Here is a 23,684-nt window from a genome sequence, read left to right on the forward strand (position 1 = left end):
GATAATCCCTGGTGAGTTGAGTTGGAATTGTTTCAACCCATTGAAAGGAGTTTTCAATGATATTGTGATAGAGATCATAATATATCTCACTACCAGTCAGAATGGAACCTATGGGGTCACACACATTAGAGGTATTGACCGATCCAATGGTTGAATGTGATTAGGAATCACAAATAATCAATTAGATTGATAAATGAAAACCCGCTAAGAGTTAGTGGCTAGAAGAAGGAACAATTGCAATCGAATTGCAATTTAATTTAATTAATTGGATTTAATTAATTGGACTTGATCATGAGTCCTACTTGGAGTGGGAATCATGGAGTCCTAATTGGATTAGGATTTCAAATTAAATTAGAATCCTATTTGGAATAGGATTTCTAAAGTCCAAATTGTCTTAGGGCTGAAAATTGAACAAGTCCTGATTAGATTAGGATTTTCTTAAGTCCTAATTAATTTTAATTTTAATCTAATTAATTTTATGACTCCTAATTGGATTAGGATTGAAGAGTTCAATAGAGTCATGGCTCAATTAAATTCTAATTGGATTAGGAATTGGAGGAAATTGAAATGGGTTCACAAAAATCCTATTTTGACTAGGATTGGACTCAAACAATGGACCCAAATTAAAATCCCCTTTAATTTATTTAAATAGCAGATTTAAATGAACTTGAGGGAGGGGCCCACGCCCCTCCCCTTGGGGTGTGCGTGGGAGAAAGAGGAGGGGCGCACGCCCCTCCTTGTTAGCCAAAAAGAAGAGATAAAGATGAGTTCCTAAAAAATAGGAACTCATCCTTATCTCTTAACTAATTAAAAGGGAGCATGGAATTTCGAAAAAGATGGATGTTTTTCTCCTCATTCCAGCCGTGAGCACCCTCCTCCATCTTCCTCCTTTGAGCCACAATCAAGAGAAGAAAAAGAAAAGCCTAATACTCCTCCATCTTCCTCCTTTGAGCCATAATCAAGAGAAGAAAAAGAAAAGCCTAAGACGCCCTCTTCCTTCTTCATCTTGGTTCCAAAAGGAAGAAAAAGAAAAAGGCTACAGGGCTTTGTTCTTGTTCCTTTGGTTCTTCCTTCTTCTTCCTCCTCTCAAGCCAATCAAAGGTTGATTCAAAGGAGAGGACTTCAGCCATCCATAGCCATCTCTGCAAGGGAGCTAGCACCCCGGTGAGATCCAAAGGCTTCGATCGAGTCAGTACTTCGTGTGGATACCTGTAGAGGCCGGACGCGTGTGCGGCTTCCACTGAGCCTTGATCAAATACCACGTAAATCAGATTTGCGGAGACCATCTACCCGCACAAGATGAAGATCTGATCTTCTTAATGATTTTAAAATAGTTTAAAATAATTTAATTCTAATCTATCTACAAACGAAAGATTTTAAAACACGTTCATGCGATGAACAGATCCCGCATATGTTTTTCCGCTGCAATCTGAAAATTATTTCGAAATTTTCATGGCATATGAGGAATGCTAACATGAGAGTGATAGAAGATTAGCACAGTTAAATGCAAAAGCTATAAATGTACTTTACTGCTCATTAGATGTAAATGAATTTAATAGAATATCTACTTGCACTACCGCCAAAGAAATTTGGGACAGACTTGAGGTCACACATGAAGGGACCAATCAAGTTAAGGAGTCTAAGATAAACATATTAGTACACAAATATGAATTGTTTAAAATGGAATCTACTGAGTCCATAACTGATATGTTTACTCGTTTTACTGACATTATAAATGGGCTTAAGAGTTTAGGAAAATCTTACTCTAACTCTGCTTTGGTGCGAAAAATTCTCAGGTCTCTACCAAGGAATTGGAAGGCCAAGGTAACCGCTATTCAAGAAGCAAAGGACCTCAACACACTGCAGTTAGAGGAGCTTCTAGGATCTCTCATGACCCATGAGTTGACAATGAGGCAAAATTCAGAAGATGAGGTCAAGAGAAGAAAGCCCATTGCCCTAAAGACTACCACCCCTAAACAACTAACTGAATCGGAAGATTCAGATGATGATGAAGAAATCGATGAAGAAGGGATGGCTGTGCTTGGGAGAAGATTCAGAAAATTCATGAGAGGTAAGAATAGGTTCCATAAAAAGAAAACCTTCCTTAAAGGTAACTCAAGCAAAGAAAAGGGTAAGGACAAAGAAAAGGAAAAAGAAACTCCCATTTGCTATGAGTGTAACAAATCCGGGCATTATAAGATAGATTGCCCAGATTTGAAGTGGATGGCAAGAAAGTTGAAAAAGAAGAATTTCATGGCTGATTGGAGTGAAAGTGAGGAATCAAGTTCGGAGGAGGAAGATCATCAAGAGACGGCCCAAATGTGTCATATGGCCAATGACGATGAGGTAGATTCTAAACTTGAGTGTGATTTTACTGTTGATGAATTACATGATGCTTTCTTAGAACTCATGGAAGAACATAAGAAACTAATTAATAAAAATAAAGCTTTAAAAGAAGAAAATCAATCTCTTGTCAAAGATAAGCTAAAACTGTCTCATAACTGTGAAACATTAAGTAGGAAACTTGCAAATGAAACCAAGAATCTAATTGCTGAAAATATCAAGCTAAAAGAAGATGCTGAAAAATATAAAACTTTGGTAGATAAATTTACTCTTAGTTCTACTAAATTAAATTTGATTCTTGATTGCCAAAAAGTTGTATATGATAAGGCCGGTTTAGGATATAAAACAAATAGGAAACAAAAATTCTTAAAGAACATTTTTGTAAAAGCTAAAAGTAAAAATATTACTTGTTATTGCTGCAATAAGTTAGGACATAGAGCATATGAATGTAACTTTAGAAAATCCAGTCAAAACAAATTAAGTTATAATCAAAAGATTAAATTCAAGAAAGTTTGGGTTCCAAAAGGAACATGGAGTACTAACCCTAAAGGACCCAACTTAGTTTGGGTACCTAAAGTTTCTTCTTGATCTTGATTGCAGGTGTGTCTTGCAGCTGACAAAGTGGAAAAACGATGGTATCTAGATAGCGGCTGTTCAAGACACATGACCGGTGACGAAGATCAATTTGTCACCTTGGAATCAAAGAAGGGTGGAGTAGTAACCTATGGAGACAATGGTAAAGGGCATATCATTGGAAAGGGTAAAATTTTCATTGCTCCATCTATTTTTGTAGAAAATGTCTTATTAGTTAAGGGTTTGAAACATAACCTTCTTAGCATAAGTCAATTTTGTGATAAAGGGTTTAAAGTTACATTTGAAGCATCTGTATGCATAATCACTAATCCTAAAGATAATAGCATTGTACTTGTAGGACAAAGGCAAAGAAATATTTACTTAGTAGATCTTCATGAGTTAGGCAAGAAAAATGGATTATGCTTAATTACTAATGAAGAAAAGAAAAATGAAACTAGTTGGCTTTGGCATTGAAGATTAGGACATGCAAGTATGGAATTAATATCAAAACTAGTTAAGAAGGAATTAATAAAAGACGTGCCAAAATTGATCTTTGAAAAGGACAAAATATGTGGACCATGTTCATTGGGAAAACAAACTAAATCATCTTTCAAATCGAAGAATGTAGTATCAACAACTAGACCATTTGAACTTATACACATGGATTTATTTGGACCTACTAGAACTACAAGTCTAGGAGGGAAGAAATATGGACTAGTTATTGTTGATGATTTCTCAAGGTATACATGGGTTTCACTTTTGGCACATAAGAATGAAGCATTCTCAGAATTTTTGAAACTATATAATAATATCATAAATGAAAAGAAACTCACCTTAGTAGCAATTCGAAGTGATCATAGTACGGAATTTGAAAATCAACACTTTGAAGAATTTTGCACTAAAAATGGAATATCACATCAATTTTCAGCACCTAGAACGCCTCAACAAAATGGGGTTGTTGAAAGAAAAAATAGAACATTGGCAGAAATGGCACGCACAATGTTGTGTGAGTCAAATCTTCCAAAGTATTTTTGGGCTGAAGCTATAAACACTTCTTGCCATATTCTAAATCGAGTTTTAATACGACCTATAACCAAGAAAACTCCTTATGAACTCTGAAAGAATAAGAAACCAACTGCTAAATATTTTAAAGTGTTTGGATGTAGATGTTTCATCTTAAATAATGGCAAGGAGGATCTAAGTAAATTTGATGCCAAGTCAGATGAAGGTATCTTTTTAGGATACTCCACATCTAGCAGGGCATACAGAGTATTCAATAAAAGAACCTTAGTAGTAGAAGAGTCAGTCAATATTATATTTGATGAGTCTGATAGTGAGTCTGCTAGGAAAGAAAATATTGTTGATGATGATACAGGAATTATCGACTTTGAAAAGTTGAATATTGATGACGTGCCAAATCAAGATAAGGGAGATGATTGCGTGCCACCACAACCCCAAAATTTGCCAAAGGAATGGAGGTATGCATATGGACACCCTAAAGACTTAATCATTGGTGATCCATCACAAGGGGTAAGAACTCGATCATCTCTTAGAAATTTAAATGATTATCTTGCTTTTGTTTCACAATTAGAACCTAAGACTTATGAAGAAGCTGAAAAAGATACTAATTGGATAAATGCCATGCAAGAAGAATTAAATCAATTCAAAAGAAGTAATGTATGGACATTAACTGAAAGACCAAAGCATAATTCAGTAATTGGAACAAAATGGATATTTAGAAATAAATTAGATGAAAATGGATTAGTTATAAGAAATAAGGCTAGACTTGTAGCTAAGGGATACAATCAAGAAGAAGGAATAGATTTTGATGAGACATTTGCTCCTGTAGCTAGATTAGAGGCTATTAGATTACTTCTAGCATTTGCATGTTTCATGGATTTCAAATTATATCAAATGGATGTGAAGAGTGCATTCTTAAATGGTATTATTGAGAAGGAAGTATATGTAGAACAACCTCCAGGATTTGAGAATCATGAATTGCCAAATCATGTGTTTAAACTACATAAGGCATTATATGGATTAAAGCAAGCACCTAGGGCTTGGTATGATCGTTTAAGTAAATTTCTGCTTGATAATAACTTTAGTAGAGGAAATGTAGATAAAACTCTATTTCTCAAAAGAAAGGACAAAAATCTATTAGTGGTATAAATATATGTAGATGACATAATCTTTGGTGCCACTAATGATACTCTGTGCAAAGAATTTGCTGATTTAATGCATGGAGAATTTGAAATGAGTCTAATGGAAGAACTAAGCTTCTTTCTAGGTTTACAAATCAAACAAACTAAAGAAGGCATTTTTATTCATCAAACTAAGTATACAAAGGAAATACTAAAGAAGTTTGGGAATGAAAATCATAAGGGAATTGGCACTCCAATGAATCCTACTAGTAAGCTAGACAAAGATGAAAAAGGAAAGAGTGTTGATATTAAGCTCTATAGAGGACTAATTGGATCCTTGCTCTATCTTACTGCTAGTATACCCGACATTGTATTTAGTGTAGGGATATGTGCTAGATACCAATCGGATCCTAAGGAGTCACATTTAAGTGCTGTTAAGAGAATCCTTAGATATTTAAGAGGAACTACCAATATAGGATTATGGTACTCGAGAGACTCCTGTCTAGATTTGCTTGCATATTCAGATGCTGATTTTGCCGGATGCAAATTAGATAGAAAGAGCACAAGTGGCACATGTCAATTCTTAGGAAATAACTTAGTATCATGGTTTAGTAAAAAGCAGAATTCAGTGGCACTGTCCACAGCTGAAGCTGAATACATAGCTGCTGGTAGTTGTTGTGCTCAAGTATTATGGCTCAAGCAACAACTAGAGGACTATGGAGTTAAACTAGATAATATTCCTATTAAGTGTGATAATACTAGTGCTATCAATCTTACTAAAAATCCAGTTCAGCACTCCAAAGCCAAACACATAGAAATAAGGTACCATTTTATTAGGGATCATGTGCAAAATAGAAATGTATGTATTGAGCATATATGCACGGAAAAACAATTAGCCGACATATTTACGAAACCATTGAGTGAAGATAGATTCTGCATGCTAAGAAGGGAATTAGGCATATGTGATCCTTTGTATTGAAGAAATATAAAAGGGAGCTAGAAGTCTCATGATACACTCCTCTAATTTCAAAAATCCCATGAAACATGAGTCAAATTTGTTATCCATAGATTCCTTACTCATGTATCATTGTCCCATAAAGAGTTTATAAGGACTGGAAGCAAGGAAAACTTTTTAGAAGCAAAAAGGAAGAGAAAAGAAAAAGTCTGCACTTGGGTCGACCCAACCCAGAATAGGGTCGACCCAACGTTGAGTCGACCCAAGAAAAATCTTGAGTCGACCCAACGTCGGGACCCCACTGTTAAAAGGGGACCCGAGAGCATTTCTAGGGCACTGTTTGCCCTTTGTCTTCTTCCGAAAAACCTTTTCCCCACTCTCAAATCTTCTCCAATCATCTCCAAACAGTAGATTTCCTTGAGATCTTAGAGAAATGGGACCCAAAAGAGCCGTAGCCAAGAGATCCGGAAGAGTGACACGGATCCAATGGGAGGAAAGGCAACCTACCGAGCCATCTCCCGTGTCTCCACGACGTGAGGCACGTGCGGAGGGCCCTCCTCCTCCTTCCCCCTCAGTGATACTTGCAAGATTTGCGGGGAGGCCGGTTACAACGGGGAGAAGGATCCATTCCGAGTTCTTCAATCAAGAAGGGTTTCGGATTTGGGAATGGATCCAAAGACAAGGTTGGGAGTATCTTTGCTCCCTAGATGTGGTTATCTACCCCGGATTGGTACAAGAGTTCTATGCCTTCCTCAAAACTGGTATGGGAGGGCTTGTTTCGGAAGTTCGAGGGGTTCGAATTCGAGTTTCCGAGGAGAGCTTGAGTGAGCTACTTCATCTACCCTGCATAGGAGCCACTCCGGAAAAGCCAGAAAACAAAATGAGAGCTCTACAGTTGATCATGAAAAATGAGAACTTCGACTTTTCCACGAAGGTAATAGCTAGTTCTCTTTCCGCTGAAATGAGATTACTGCTCAATATGATCAATAGGATTTTATTTCCAAAGACCGGGAGATTCGATCTCATCACAGAGCGAGATCTAGCTGTGATGGAGTGTATGATTCGGGGGATTCCCCTAAATCTTCCGGCTATGATACTGAGACAGATGAGGAAGGTAATGTGCAGCAACAGGGTATCACTACCTTATGGTATGATACTCACCTTGATTTTCCGTCAGCACGGTTTACCTCTCGAGGAGGAGGCATCCAAGAGTCTGCATCATACTGATACATACACTGCATGGACACTTATACGCATGGGATATGAAAAAGTGAACGGGCAGTGGATTCACACTGGAGCAGGCATTCAGGGTGAGGCGCCAGAGGGAGATGCACCAGAGGATGAGGATGAGGAGCATATGGATCATCCTACTGCACCCTCAGAGGCTGGACCATCGTCATCCGTTCCTCCGACAGATACGGATGAGTTCTGGAGCAGGATGACTGAGCTCATGTCAGCTCAGGCGAGGACTATCACTGACGGGCTGACGAGCCGATTGGACGCCCGGTTGGATGTCATGTCTGCTGAGATCAGTGATCTGAGGCAGCAGATAGGAGCACTCCGGAGAGAGAGAGACCCATGGACCATCTGTGCCACAGGCTGCTGAGTCAGAGATTTCGGCACAGAGTCATCCAGCTCGTCGTGCTCCACGCCAGACACAGTCTCACCAGGCTCGACCTCCCCTCGCCACGTACACTAGGAGGATGAGGACTAGATCCCAGCCGTTAGAGTCTCCCTAGGCTGATCTTAGCATCTATGTTTAGAGCCTAGGCTAGATATCTAGTTCTCATATGTATCTTGCTTTTATCATGTATCTTTAAATCTTGATTAAGGAACATTGTATCTGTTTTTTTGTTTTTGGACATGAATGTATGAAAATGTTCCTATTTTGATCAATGAAGTTTGAAGTTTGTTGTTTATTGCATCTTTCCCATGTATCTTTTTGATGATAACAAAAAGGGGGAGAAGTAAAGAAAGAGTATTTATTTATTTTAGGAAGTAAAGAAAGAGTATTTATTTGAGGAGAAGTAAAGATCTTAGGTGAGAAGTAAAGATATCTTTAGAGTAAGTAAAGAAAGAATAATAAGAGCAAAAGTAAAGAAAGTTAAAGAAAGGAGAAGTAGAGAAAAAGAAATAAGAATTTATGCAAGAAAAGAGAAATAATTGGGCAAACAATTAAAAAATCATATAAGAAAGCTTATACATCTAAGGGGGAGCAATTTGTAACAATGAAATTGATTAAATCAAAAATTTCTATCAAATTTCAGAATTTGGCACATATAAATTCAGAATTTGGCACGCACCTCTCGCACCCCGATACATAATCTGAAACTCATATTTTATCTCAAATTTTTGAAGTTTCATCGCTAATGAATTATAAATGAAAGGGGGAGCAATTCAAAGAGTCAAATTGGCAACATTTAAATAATATAGGGGGAGATTTCACTCTTATATATGAAAAGCTGAAATTCAGCAATTTAAACCCTTTTATAAACTGTTTTTAAAGACAAGTATCAATAGGCTTATACTCTTTATTTTGTAATCATCAAAAAGGGGGAGATTGAGGATGATAGTGTTATTTTGATGATTAACAAGCAATTATCTAGAGTATATTATAAGTTAAATTGATACTTCATTTATAAGTTCATTACTCTCAGTATATTTGTATGAATTGATATAGATACATGTCTTTGTTCATTTGAATGAATCTAACCTTGAGATGCAGCAAAGTGTAGATTGAGTCGACCCAAAGGTTGATTGGGTCGACCTCGGCACATCAAGAAGTCATTTGGCACACTTCTGCAAAATTGGCACAGATGAACAGTGAGTTGGGTCGACCCAAGGTAAGCATGAGTCGACCCAAACTTCAAGAACCTCAAAACATGAAAGAAATATGTTCTCTGGATTTACTGAGAGGGTCGACCCGAACAGTGGTTGAGTCGACCCAAACCCTGAGAGGGTCGACCCAAAGGCAAGACAGAAAGGCAGACAGAAAATGGTTCTCTGGAATTACTGAGAGGGTCGACCCAAGAAGAAGTTGAGTCGACCCAAGTGAACTTTGAGTCGACCCAAAGAATGGTTGGGTCGACCCATGGGAAGGAAGGCTAAAATTTCAAGTTTCTGTATTTTCTGAGAGGGTCGACCCAAGGAATGTTTGAGTCGACCCAAATGAATGTTGGGTCGACCCAAGGACAGGTTGAGCCGACCCAAACACGGGCTGAAGCATAACGGCTAGTTCTGCAGATGTACTTTTTGTCCTTCCCAAGGTCAGTAACGGCTAGTTTTTCAAATCTAACCATTGGGGCTTGTCCAAAGGATGTGGGAAGCTATTTATGAAAGTGAATCCTAGGTTCTTCGGTGTTTAGCATGCTGAATTTTTTTTTTTTTTTGAAAACCATGGCTGAACCTGATCGGGTTGCCTACGTACCCCTTCATAAGGGGGATCAAGCCATACGTAGTTCTTTTTAAGTTTTAAAACGCAGCGGAAAAACCGAATCAAACAATTTAATTCATGCATGCTTACAAGATCAAATCTAGAAATCAGCACCTTAAGAACACATAGGATTATGCCGGAATCGTTTAAACAATTATGCTAAAACTTTTATGCATGATTAACTATCAGATCTGAAACTTAAGAACTCTATTCCAATTAATCTCCGAATATCCATCGAATGGATTCTGGAGATATCTCCGTGAGGAGCCCCAAAAGAGGGTAAAACCTCGGGGAATTGGACCTAGACCTTGACACCATAATAAATGATTAATGCTAGATTAATACCTTTTATGATGGATGAAAGTTGTGAATCTGATTCTTGACTTCGCAGCCACGCACACGAATGGCCTCTACGAGAAGTACATGCGAAGTCCTGAAGGATCTTCTTCCGCAACAGTGCTAGCAGCTGCAGAACACTTGAAAGCTGAAATCTGCCCGCCGGGATTCAATCAACTCTTGATCAATCGTCTTGAAGCAGATAGAGATGAGGTTTGTAAGGGAAGTAGAGGACTCAGATCTGATCTTGAATCTTCTAGATATTCACCCTGAAAATCCTATCTAAAATGGAGAAGAAGAGGAGGAGGAGGCGGGTGAGGAAGAAGGCTGCAATGGATGTGTTTTTGGTGCCCATGTTTGACCCCTTTTAATGGCCTTCGAATTTTCATTCAAAATTTGAAATTTATTTTCAGAAAACCTCTTTTAGTTGGCACATGCAAAGGAACAGGAACAACCCAAATCAGATCTCAACCAAATCTGATTTAAATTCAAATTTTAACACATGTGCAAGAGGGAAGGAATTTGAAATCCATGCAGCAAGGTAAAACACTTCATAATTTCGAAATCACCTCTTGAAATTCGAATTTAATCCATTCAAAAACTCATACGCCACCTTGGCTGATGGTTTGAGTGATTAAAATCATTTAACACATTGCTTAATGTTTGAATTTAAATTCAAATAACAAACAATGTCGCCATGTGTCAAGCAATGGGTCCATGTGCCATGCAATAATTTTGGTTTATTTAAAATTCATGAAATCCAATTCCATGTCACCAATAATTGCCACATCATCTGAGCCTAATCCCCTTGGGTTGCACCTAATCAAATTTGGTCAAATCCGAATTAAAATAAAGCAATTTGGTTGAACCCAATCTAATCAGGTCAGACCCTGATTGAGCTCAAATTGAATCCAATTCAATTTTGGCTCATGCAAACTCAATCAAATTGAATTAATTACTTTGTGTTGGACCTAATCCAATTAGGTCAATCCCCAATTAAGAACAAATTAATTTAAAATTAATTTGATCAGCTTAAGTCCTTTTTGGTTCTAACCTAATCCAATCAGGTCAAAATCCTGATTGAGCCCAAACTTGAATCCAATTCAATTTGGCTCATCCTTAGTACAATTACTCAATCAAATTGAGTTTATTAGTAATTTAATTACTAATTAATCCTTCAATAATTACTTTAATTATTTTATAAGATAATTTGCCAATCAAATTGACCAAATTACCCCTGAATGATTCTTAATCATTCATCAGCTTTCTTGATCAATCAGGAATCTTCTATGCGTGTGACCTCATAGGTTCGAACCTAAGCCGGTAGTATAGGAACAATTTTCTACACTAATCGATGTGACCATCTAGCAATGGTACCCGACGTCCGGATAGGTCGAATATATGCGAAGCAAATATTCTGGAACCCTGAACTATGGTTACTGTATAATTCAATCCCTTTGACTCCTAATGCCAGGATGACTTAGAGCTCACTGTCAACCCTATAATTAGTACATCCATTATGTGATTAACTTTAGATATCCCGTGACTCCTCACTGGGATTACCCTGGCCAAGGTTTTGCTAAATTAATCACAAGACATTATCTCCTATTTTCAGGAGGGGTCAATTCCATCTTGACTCACAACTGACTACGCAAGTACTTGACTGCACCCAGTGACCTTCCGTCACTGAATTAGAAATTTAGGTAGTCCGGTACCAAAGTACAGTGAGTTGCTTGCTAGTCACAGGTTGCGGTCTCAGGTCAGAGAGCCAAACTTATACCCATATCCACTCGGAACATCTCTCGACAATAGAGCGTTCCGGAATTGGTCACGTTCAGTGAAATGTACTCCTACACTTCACCTGTGTGGCATACCAGTGTCTCCACACTCCTTGGTTAAGAGGACAACCAACGTATATGTCACACAACGACCTAATCTCGATAACGCTGTCGTCCTAGTAACAACATATCATTTGGTCGCGAACAAGTTTAAGGACTCAAAGATAAATCCTCCTTTATCATAACATAAGTCCTAAGGACTTCATCATATAAGAGTTCATTTGAAGATGAAATGATGAATAATGCCAAATAACACTTTATTAATTTGTCAATTCATTTACAAAATTCAATCATCAATATGCTGACGATTGACATTTAGGATACAAATCCCAACAATTTAAAGGGGCACTATTCATCAGACAGAAAAATTTTTGAAAGAGATATCAAAGAGTACACAAGAAAACAAAAGTGCCCTAATCTTCTTCATTCAAGTGCTTCATTCAAGAATCAAAGAAAGGGGTTGAGCAGATTCAAAGAGTCATCAAGAGCTCCATCCTCCCTTGAAGAGTGAAGCATCCTTGACAAAGAAGAGCAAAGCCACTTCAAAGCGATAAATACTTTCTAACTCTTCTTTGTAGTTAATATTGTTTCATTTGCTCATTTAGGAGTTTGAATCTTTCCTTTTTGTTTATCAAACTATTTGTAAAGGTTCGTTGGTGAGCCCGTAAAACCAACAAAGGTTTTTAGTGAACCCGGAAAACCAAAGTGTATAGGTTCGTTGGTGAGCCCGTAAAACCAACAAAGGTTTTTGGATTGTGAGCCCGGAAAACAATCCAACTGTAATCCGCGAGATTATAGTGAATTCCCAAGGGGTCGCTTGGGGAGTGGACATAGGTGCTAAGGAGAGCACCGAACCACTATATATTGTTGTGTTTGTATTGTGCTTGTGGTTACATTTATTTTTGCATTATCTTCCATCGTTGTTCTAGTTTAACTCATTCAAATAATCTAAGAAAGCAACCACCGCACTTAATTAAGAAAGCTTTTAAAACACCAAAATTTAGAAGAAACCAATTCACCCCCCCCCCTCTTGGATTGTCACCTAGGGCAACAAGCATAGAAAAGTAAAACCGAAAAACAAATGAAGATAATCAAAACATTCATTGATTGGTTAAAAAAAAAATGGGAATGAATGAAAAAAATAAATGAAATATATAAGAAGCTTGTGAAAAAAAAACAAATGAAGTTTCAATCACTTGAAAACACACATAAAGGATAAAATCAGTGCGAAATTGTATTTAAATAGGGGAAACTTTATTTGAAAAGAATTGATTTTAATCCTTGACATACTTGTTCTTAATGCTTTAATGGGATGCATACTATATTTTGCATGTAGCATGATGTTTTGAATTGTGATTTTTCAATATTCAGAAAAATTGAAGATTTTGTTCAAATATAATTTGTAATGCTCTATGCCTAGATAATTTGATTGAAATATGTTTCTATCAACAACAACATCATTTTGTTTTAGTGAATATCTTCTGAAAAATAAAAGAAAAGAACAATCTGAATTTGCAAATTAGGCAGAATGAATTAATTCTGATTTATCTTCCATCTTGCCTAATATTGGCACATAATGTTCTGATACATGTTAAAATATTTTTCAATTTGTACCAAAAACTCAATATTAAAAATAAAGATTCTGAATATACTTTGATGTGCTTGAAATATGTATTTTCAATCTTAATGACTTAAGATGAGCTACAATGTAGAAGATACATATCTCAAATTATAAATTTTGAAAGCCTCCTTGAAAATTCTTATGAAATTCAGAATTGGCCTAGTGTAAGAGTTTAAACTCCATATAAAATGCTTATATCTTTGCATTTTTGTAATTTTCATTATATGCTTCAAAGATTGCATCATGCTGGAGAATAATTTACTATGATTCTTAGATAAAAACTACAGCTTAAGAAAATATAATTAATTTTGATATCTTGGTTGTTTGCTCCGATACGCATATGAAACATATCATTTTTTATCTTATAAATGTACTGAAATTGGTCTAAATGATGTGTTTTTCAATGATCTTGATTGCGAACAAATATTTCTAAACATATGATGTTATTTTGATATTAAAAAGATTTATCGTGCTTCGTATATACATTGCGGAAAAACTATGACTAAGAAATTAATATTTTGAATATACACTCCTGCATAATTAAATACTTCTATCATTAAAAGGAAAAGCTATTTTTAAGAAGAGAGTTAATGATTCTAAAGCTTAAAGTATTTCAACTCACTCCAATAATTCTTATAGGAAAGAAAATGTAATTACTTTTGAAAGAAATTTGAGCTTCAAAAGAATTATTAATATTTTCATACACATTCAAAAAAAAAAAAAAATCAGAGGGAGAGATCATATAGAACTTAATCGTGTAAATTCACAACTAAAGATGAGAGAAAGAATACTAAATGTAAAGTAGTATTAAACTTTGTGCTTCATTGAATATCTTTTGAAAGTTGGATTTTCATTTGTACTTAATTGATAAATCATTTGTTTTGAAAACTAATTTGAAAAGGATTTCATTTGTCTTAGTATCGGAAATTTACTTTGGAATCTACTAATGAGTTCTTATTGGCTTGCACTTTAGTGTTTCAATCATGAGCCAATTCATTTTTAATTGATTTTGATGCTATGATCTTTAAAGAAATAAAAGAAAGTCTTTAAAAGAGCTCTAAAAGAACTTTCAAAGCTTTAGATTTTATATATGCTCTAAGATGTATCATAAATTCATGTTTTGGTAGCTGTGCCCCAATGTTTTTATATCATGAAAGAACTTTGAAGTCATTAAGAATTAATGATTCAACATGATCTTATATTTTTTCGAGTATATAAGCTTTGATCTTTATCTTATACTATACTCCGAAAACTAATTAGATTGCTCTCATGTTGCAATATACTTAATATATTAAAAAAAAGTGGTTAGATTTCCATTCGTGCTTTCCTTGAATATCATTTTTGACACTCCTTGATTTCATCTACACTTGATTTGAAAACTATCTTTGGAATCTATATCTAGAGATCTCTTCTGGCTCGTATATCAAATGTCTCACTCTTAAAGCCAAACTTTTCATCCTTGATTTTGATGTGATCCAATCATAATTTTGAAACTATCTTAATTGGCTCTGATCTATACTTATTATCTTGCCCTGACAGTATTGCCTTGAGTCACATAATTTATATTCTTGCAATAATTTGGCATGCAATGAATGAAATATTGTCTTGTGCTTAATGTTTCATTATTTTGCAACCTTTTTGATATTGTCAAAAAGGAAAAAAAATATCTGAGTATATGCTCATAATGAAGCATGTTCATTATGACTAGTGTCTTCTAGATTTTGTATTTATTTTGACTAGTATATACTCTTTGTTATTGTCTGCATTTCTTCTCTAGAACATTATACTTTTGGCAAATATGATGAAATACATTTTTTCTTTACTCATAATCTTATGTCATTACAATACTATCCATTGCTATTCATTCTTTTTGATGATGACAAAAAGGGGAAGAAAGTATAAGAGAGAAACTAGAAGCAAATTCTATAAGAAAGATAATTCTATAAGAAAGATTGTATAAGGGAGAAAATATAAAATGTATATATTGTATACTTAAGGGGGAGACATGTATTATACACTTAAGGGGGAGACATTTGACAAAGAGAAAATCTGAATCTGGCACATAATCATGGAGATTTTTTCTTGCCTCGATACATAGCTTGAAACTCTTGCTTTAAGGGGGAGCAAAACTAAAATTCATTAGGCATTCTACTTGGATAAGATAGGGGAAGCTTTTGGTTCATTGATACATTCTCTAAATTGGATTATTTGAAACTTTTGCACCAAAAGCATTTCCTATACATTAAACCTTACTTCTCACATAAATATCAATTTGCTTATACTCAATGTTTTGTAATCATTAAAAATGGAGGATTGAGGATCCTATTATTATTTTGATGCTTACAAAGCCATTGAGGCCATATGGAAGTGCTAATACTATTAACTCAATTAATCAAGTACATAAGAAAGTAAGGAAGAAAGATTTGATACATCCTTGATACGCTTTGCTTGATACATTTAAAAGAACTTTCAAGAATACATCTAAAAACAAATTATATTGAAAGAACTTTAGAAAAGAACTAATTTACAGTTTAATATGCCTTAGAGTTAAATTCTCTTGATTAAAGCTCAATTCTATTATTTACATGCTTAATGAGCTTAAACTTTAATGTGTTAAACATCCTAAGAAGAAAGAAATGATTTGCAATGTTGTTACTTAATGATTATATGTTTTAAGTGCAAATCTAACTTTGAAGTGAAGAATTTCAGTGTTAGAGTCGACTCCATGAAGATGGGAGTCGACCCCGGCACATTTGGCACACTCATGGCATATTCTGGCACAATGTTATAAGTAGCACAGAGCTTGGGTCGACCCCAAGAAACCATGAACCGACCCCAGTTTCAGCTATCTGAAAATACAGTCTTCTGAAATTTACTGAGAGGGCCGACCCCAAGATTTCTTGAGTCGACCCCAGGTGGAGCCGACCCTAGGAAACCTTGAGCCGACCCCAGTGGAGCCGACCCCAATAAAAGTGGAGCTGACCCTAAGAAATCAAGAACCGACCCCAACAAGACAAGGAAGAAACTGGATTTCCTGAAGAAACTGGATTTCCTGAAAGCACTGTAGCTGAGTCGACCCTAGCCCGAAGAGTCAGAAAAATAAGTTTCTGGATTTTCTGAGAGGGCCGACCCCATTGTAGCAGGGGCCGACCCCACTGTAGCTGGAGCCGACCCCAGAAAAGCTGGAGCCAACCCCAGCCTGATGAATAGTAACTTGAGCCGACCCCAGATTTGCTCGGGTCGACCCCAGCATGGGTGATCGCCCAACGACTAGTTCTGCAGAATTGTTTTTTAAGTCCCCAATGGCTATAAACGGCTACTTTCTGCATTCCAAGGGTAGAGAAGTGTTCTTTAGAGGTTGGAAAAGTATTTAAGAGGCACTATTCATCAGAAGAAGTAATCTTTTGGAAATCAAGAAGCACATTCAAGAGAAAATCCTAGAAAAGCAAGCCTCTTCAATTGCTTCATCTTAAAAGCCAAAAGAAAGTGGTTGAGCAGTCTCAAAAAGTCATCAATAGCTCCACCAACCCTTGTGAAGTGAAGCAAGCTTGACAAAGAAGAGAATAGCTCCTCCAAAGCGATAAACATTCTCTAAACTCTTTTTTGTAGTTTATAATTGTTTTATTTGCTCTTTTAGGAGCTTTCATTCTTTACTTATTTCTCTTGTTGTAAGGTTTGTTGGTAAGCCCGTAAAACCAACATTATAGGTTGTTGGTGAGCCCGCAAAACCAACGTAGGTTATTGGTGAGCCCGGAAAAACAACTTAGGTTGTTGGTGAGCTCGCAAAATCAACTTAGGTTGTTGGTGAGCTCGGAAAACCAATTATAAAGGTTTTAGATTGTGAACCCGGAAAACAATCCAACTGTAATATGATGGATTATAGTGAATTCCCAAGTAGAGGCTTGGGGAGTGGACATAGGTGCTTGGGGTGCACCGAACCACTATACATTGTCTTGTTTGTGTTGTGCTTGTTCTTGTATTTATTCTTGCTTTATATTTGATTCTTGCTCTAGGGTAAGTTCACACAAATAACTTAAGAAAGCTTCCACCGCTCTTAACAAGAAAGCTTTTAAAGCACTAAAAATTTAGAAAAACCCAATTCACCCTCCCTCTTGGGTTGTCACCTTGGGCAACAGGAGGCTAGTCAAACATCTCACTCTTTATTGATGAGAGGAGGTGAGTTGCCAGAATTAGGTTCCAGTTTTTGAGATATTTGAGATACTATTAGCTACAAGGAGTCTCTTCCCTTGAATTTTTCCATTCACTATTATATGTTGCTTTGGTTACCAGGTAGCTTTAGCAGGTATGGGCTTTGACTCCATGAGCCATTGCATTAATTGTCAGCATTTAGAGATAAAAAAACAATAAACTTATGTAATTTTGGGAAACAGAAATCCTCATCTATCTCTCTTAAAACTTTAGATTTGATGGATCTGCTCAACTATTGATCTTTCTCTTTTGTTTTATGTTGTTACCCTAACTTTTCATGAAATATGTTATTTCATGTTATAATATTTAAACTATCTCAATATATCTTTCACTAATATGTAGGTCCAGTGGAATTTTCAGGAAATGTATGCATGAAGTAGATGAAAAAGTTGTCTAGTCCATGTGGAATTTTATTTTCATTCCTATTGCTAAAGCTGACAAATATTGCATCAAACCAACCTAGGAGCCTGAATTTTCTATTCAATGCAACAAACCAACCTAGTTCTTGTTCTTCAGTAATCTCATAGATTTTATCCTCTATCCAGCACTTTGTATCTTTCCACTATCAAATTTAACATTTCATACGATCTTCTACTACCTTGCTGCTTCCGACTCTTATTTGATTGGGTGATGTTTCCTTATACTGGAACTCAGATAATCTTTCATCCATTCTCTTCTGTGCAGAGCCATGTACAGGGCTTCATTCATGTGCAGGTTATGTTGCCTAAGTGTCCTAAATCTGTCTTGCATGAGTGGTGCTTATTTCTTTCGGCAATGATTAAATATTAAATGAGTCTCTTTGTTCTTCCATCATCTATTTTATGTTGATCTTTTTGATTGTAGCCACCACTTCACCTGTTAACCCAAATGGCCTCGCTCCATGAGATCTCTCTTGCAATCATTATGCTGCCTCCTCAGTCAGATGTCTTCTTTCATCTTCCTTGATCCAATCTAGACATGGTTAACCCAGATATTGAAATTTCGTCTTTGTAACTGTCACGCCCAAAATCTTGGACATAACACGTCTATGCTACCAAAGAGTACAACCTATGATAACACAAAGCAAAACATTTCATTTAGCTTCCATAAACAAAATATAGAAATTCAAATTCATCATCTTATTCAAATAACAAAACCAACATATGTTCTGAGAATCTACATTTTAAACATGAAGCTATAAATCCATTAGCAAACTTAGAATCTAACACTCTGCTACATAATCGCCAAGCTTGCTAGTGCGTACTCCAAGCCTAGACCATTCTTCATTTCTATTGATTTTACTTGTCTGAAAAGAGAAAAAATATCGATATGTGAGCGACATGGCTCAATAAATAAAACTTACACTATCTTATTGGATCAAGCATAAGTTTTTCTATGACAATACATAATTTAAAGAAAATAATCGATTTTGCAAAAGTAAAGCATTTCATAGTACAACATATTAAAACAAGTCTTAAAACAAATCATGCATGCATAATCTTCATTATTTCATAAACATGGTTACAAATAAATTCATAATTCATTCTTATGCCATTTAGCCATATCATAATTTTAAAACATTGCTCATAGATATTCGTGTTACCGTCACTTTAAATCCGTGATAGGGCCATGTTTCGTAATCGACAAAAATTTATGTTTCATATACCAACTTTATATCCGCTGGCAGGGCCGTGTTTCGTATGGATGCTAGCTCTGGGTGTTGATCATTTTAATTCTAGGAATCATATATAGCTATCTGTTGACCGGGCATATGGTAGTTTCAAGTGGATCAGGTCTAGATGATTCGATCAATGAATCCTAGGGTATGGACTCAGTTAGGGCCAAGATTCATCAATGGTGATTTCAGGGACATTCATCGGGGCAGGAATAATCGGTCTGGTACGTGGCCCGAGCACTAGGGCTGTTTAGGGTCTCTTTGCAAGGGTCAACTCGGGGTCCATAGGATAGGCATTTGGGACCCTCTTACTGGGGTTTATAGGTCTTTTAGAGAGAAAGAAGAGAGAAAAAAGAGAAAGAGAGGGATGGGATCCCTCTCTCCGTCCATTCTTCTTATCTTCTTCATCCTTCTACTAAGACTGGAATCCTCAACCCCATGAACAGAGGAACAAGGAGGCAGACTCGGCTGAAGAGGGTTGTCCGATGAGGCGACAATAGGAGGTTGTGGCAGGTGGTAGAGAGTGGCCGGCGACGGCCGTGGGAACACCCGTGCTCGGCCAAAACAGAGAAAGAAAGTGGGATAGCGCCTCCAGCTGCCTCGGTGGCAGCCTAAGAGGCTTAAGGAAGTGGTGGGGAACTCGCCGGCGAGGGGTGGAGGCAGTGGACTTCAGCTGGTGGTGGCAATTTTCGGTGAATTTCGGCGAGAAGAAAGGAGGTGGTTCTCGAAACAGGTCACTCGAACCAGAGGGAGAATGAAGGTGCTTCGGGTGGCCGTGCTTGGCCGAGGTGGCATGCCGGCCACCGGAGAGAAAGGAGGAAGGAGGGAGGTGGGGAGGTGAGCGGAGATGGGGCGATCGAAGGGAAGAGGGGTTTAAATAGATGATGTGAGAGAGGGGATAAGCTCAGACGAACGGCGGCACCAGCCAACCATTCGCCAGTTGCAACAACCCCTAACGTCCGCCGGCCGTTAGCATCGGCCTTGAAGAGTTCGCGCTGGTTGCACCTCCCTTGCATGTGCCTTAATGGTGGCCGTTCAGGTAGGGGATCGCATTCCCCTGTTCTTTTTTTTGTTTCGAGTTTTGAATCAAAGCCGGCTAGGCCTGCCGACTTTGGTCCAAGTTAGGCCCAGGTGGCCTGATTCTCACAGTAACAAGCAGTGTCTGAACTCAGAAGCCTTGAACTCATTTAGAATGTTCTTAGCTATGGTTGTACAAGTCCTATGCTGTTACATCTAACGCATATGGAATCAAGTTATCCTTTTTTTTTTTTTTTTTTTTTGGCTAAAACGGGCATTTCATACATCACGGGTATGATCAAGTTATCCTTTCTTTGCTAAAGACATGAGGAAAGATTGAAACACTTATTTTCTTGCACCATGATTTGATCAATTGATGTATACCCTGCCATGTTTGATTATTTGTTGTGTCTGAATTCTAGAATGTTACGATTAATGATCTATCAGCTATTCTTGTTCTTTTCCTACTCAGTATGTAGATTTGTTTGTCGTGGCTTGTCATCTTCATTGAACTGACATCCTTATAAATGAAGGTTAGTTGTTGATTTGTTATGATCCCGTTGCATCCAACAGTTGAGACATTGTGCATATCTTTTGTTGCATAGCTAATGTTCCCAGAGTTTTAAAGCAAATGAACAGAATCCATTCTGTCTGAATGTAACCAATTAGGAGCATCATTCTGTATACAGCAGTAGGGTTAGGTTAATCATTTGTAATGGCCCATATTTCTCTCTCCTTTATTCGACTTGCTTTATGTGACAATACTTGGATCTCACACCTGGAAAAAATTACGCTCTCTTTCTCTCTCTTTCTCTCTCTCTGTCTTCTTGGCCATACAAGGACAAACACAAATTATACTTAAAAGATATATGAACATGCCCTGGGTACATTAAATTTCTATTATTTGTGCGCACAAACACATATCATGCTTAAAAAATATATATAACATGCTTTGGTTACATTAAGTTTCTATGTTTTCTGTTACGTTATTCCAAACTGCTTTCATCTAAGTAAACAAATCATGCATTAATATAAATATTTATATTCTATTTACCTTTAATTTGTGATAAAATCTAATGTTGTGTCTATGTTGCAGGGTTTATACAGTGAGGATAAGCTTTGGGAACAAATCTTTGCAATTCGGACCATAATGGGTTATAAGGCTGCTTTGCAGCTATCACTTGTAGAGGAACTCAGGGCTCTTTTCTTCGTCACTGGAGTAAAGCCACCTGCTTCAATGAAGGGCGACTCAGATCTTGTGGAGCTCAATGAAATGTTGCGATTCCTGAAGTCTGTGATTGGGGTTCAATAAAGTCAGCAGCAGCCTTTGATGCCTTTTAATGTACTTGAGACATAGTTATGTCGTAATTAGCAGATACTTGGAAAAGTATGAGAAAGTCTCGTTATCATATAATATATGAGAACTTTCGCTTTTTAAAATGATATTGTTATATAAATATTATGGTATCAGACCGTATTAAGACTAATATAGTTTGAGTTGATAGATAACTAAACAGACTGAACTCAGCTGCTCTATTTAAGTGTTGCAATAATGTAGCCACTGCGAAGAGCTTTCAGGCAGTGTATTGGTTTCTAAAAAGCAGTAATTATGAGTATGCTGGACTAAAAACTTGAAGCTGACAAATCTTCAAGCCCGGTAGGAAAGTTTAAACTTATTTTACTCTCTTAATTAAGGGCACAGATGAAGACCATTTCATATTATATCATGAGTAATGCTAGGGGAAGCCTGTTTAATCGCATTGAAAGTCTCTGTATCTAACTAGTGTTGGCGTTGATCGGTTCTTTCAATTTCAAAAGTAAATCACGCAATAGCATGTATCCTGTAGGATAGTGATTACGGATGTCGGTCCACAGGGATTGGTGACAATTTATTTTTCTTAATTAAATAATTAATTCAAAGGGCATAAGCTAGAGTAAAAAAAAAAGAAATTTAAGTTATCGACTAATGAGAACTAAAAAGTAAGATGAATGCAACAGTAAGAATATTTTATGGGAAGAGATGTTTAGGGTTAGAATCCACCGATGGATTCGTAAGTGTGATGCTTTCAATGACTTAGATGCGTGTATGATATGATTGCTCTTAACTACAAGTTAGGGCAATCATACAAAGAGTTGAAATCTAACCCACAGTATGAGTCATCTAAGCCTGGTACAAACCATCTTCTCTAAGGATAGGCATGGTCTGTCCTATTTAGCGTGATTCATCTGATGATTAATTTCTCAAAGATAAATCTGGTAGTTGCATAACAATCTCCTCCAAACCACAGGTATTGGATTCGATTTCGATAAACTAGATTAATTCATGCAGAGGCTTTCTACAAGATAAACATCTTACACAAATTAAACAAGACATTTCAAGATCATAATTTCATTAAATATGCAACTGTCTTACAACGCTAAAAATCAAAAAAATGCAACATAAATACTCATCCACGGCTTCATCAAACCCCTAAACCAGGGTTTAGCCACTCATGATGCTCGGCAACTTTGATTGGTTTGCTGAGATGCTCCATGCTAGGATGATTGATCTTTGCGCCCCCAGGATTGCCTCTGAAAATACTTTCCTCTCTCCCCCCATTTTATTTTTTTATTCTTCTTTTTCTTCCAAAACAGAGCATGCACTGTTTTTCATTTTCTTTCTTTCTTCCCTTCCAAAATAGAGCTCTCCCCTCTTCTTTGGCCCAACCCCCACCGAGAGCTCCCCACCTCCTCTGCTCTTCCTCCTTTTATAGATCCCCACCAAATATCAGCCAGCGATGGATCCATGATTTTGCGTGGAGAGGAGGAAGAACACATGCGTGATCGTTGGGACGGAATGCACGGGATCGGCTGGATCGATGGAGCTGACCGCGGGATCGCTTGGAGGAAGACGTGAATCCGGCGCGGAGGATGGCTTGGATCATGGGCTTGATTGCAGATGCTGGTGACTGCGGACGGGAGAAGAGGCAGAGGCGGGGTCATCCGGGATTTGGGAATCTTGAATCCAGAGGAGACGCAGACAGTGATGGCGAGAAACGGGAGGCTGGGTCGCAGGAAGGAGGGACGCGAGCTGTGATAGGAGGACGTGGATCCGTGGCTGGAATCACGCTTCATGAGTGTCGGCTGTGAATCTTAGCTGCTGGGAGGTTGGAATGGAAGCTGGGCGTGGCATGGATGCATCGTGGGAGAAAGAGGAATGGAAGGCTGGTGATCGCATGGAAGATTGGGAACGCGTGGAGGATCTGGGAAGCTGGCTGCATCGCGAGATCCTGGGATGTTGCTTTGAAACGAGGACGGATGGGAAGGAATGTGAGGATGATAATGTTATTTTGATGATTAACACAACCATTGAGGCCATATCAAATTATAAATGCAAATTAACTTGATACATCATTGATAAATGGCACACCCTCGATACACTCATGATACATTAGGAGAATGAGATCAAGATGTATTTTCATGATTAATAATGAGATAAAATTTGCGATAGAAAAGGGATAGTGAATTCTAAATTCTAATTCGGCAAAGTTTCAAGTTAAACGTACTCTCAAGGAGATGATAGTA

At 37.2% G+C, this 23,684-nt stretch overlaps 1 protein-coding gene across 2 annotated transcripts in view; it reads left to right on the plus strand.

Annotated features, from left to right (window-relative positions):
• Positions 1-21,690, plus strand: part of LOC113461932 (enolase-phosphatase E1-like) — a 43,127-nt gene extending 21,437 nt beyond the window's left edge. The window contains exon 2 of one of the 2 annotated variants that reach the window (XM_039117011.1): positions 21,217-21,350. In XM_039117011.1, coding sequence (XP_038972939.1) covers positions 21,217-21,230 — 14 coding nt within the window. In that variant the 3' untranslated portion in view covers positions 21,231-21,350. Of the gene's footprint in view, positions 1-21,216 lie in introns of both variants that reach the window. The other variant, XM_039117010.1, reaches the window with a different exon arrangement.
• Positions 21,691-23,684: the final 1,994 nt, after the last annotated feature.

The sequence above is a fragment of the Phoenix dactylifera genome, unplaced genomic scaffold, assembly GCF_009389715.1.
Source record: "Phoenix dactylifera cultivar Barhee BC4 unplaced genomic scaffold, palm_55x_up_171113_PBpolish2nd_filt_p 000160F, whole genome shotgun sequence".
In the NCBI taxonomy this organism is placed as follows: Eukaryota; Viridiplantae; Streptophyta; class Magnoliopsida; order Arecales; family Arecaceae; genus Phoenix; species Phoenix dactylifera.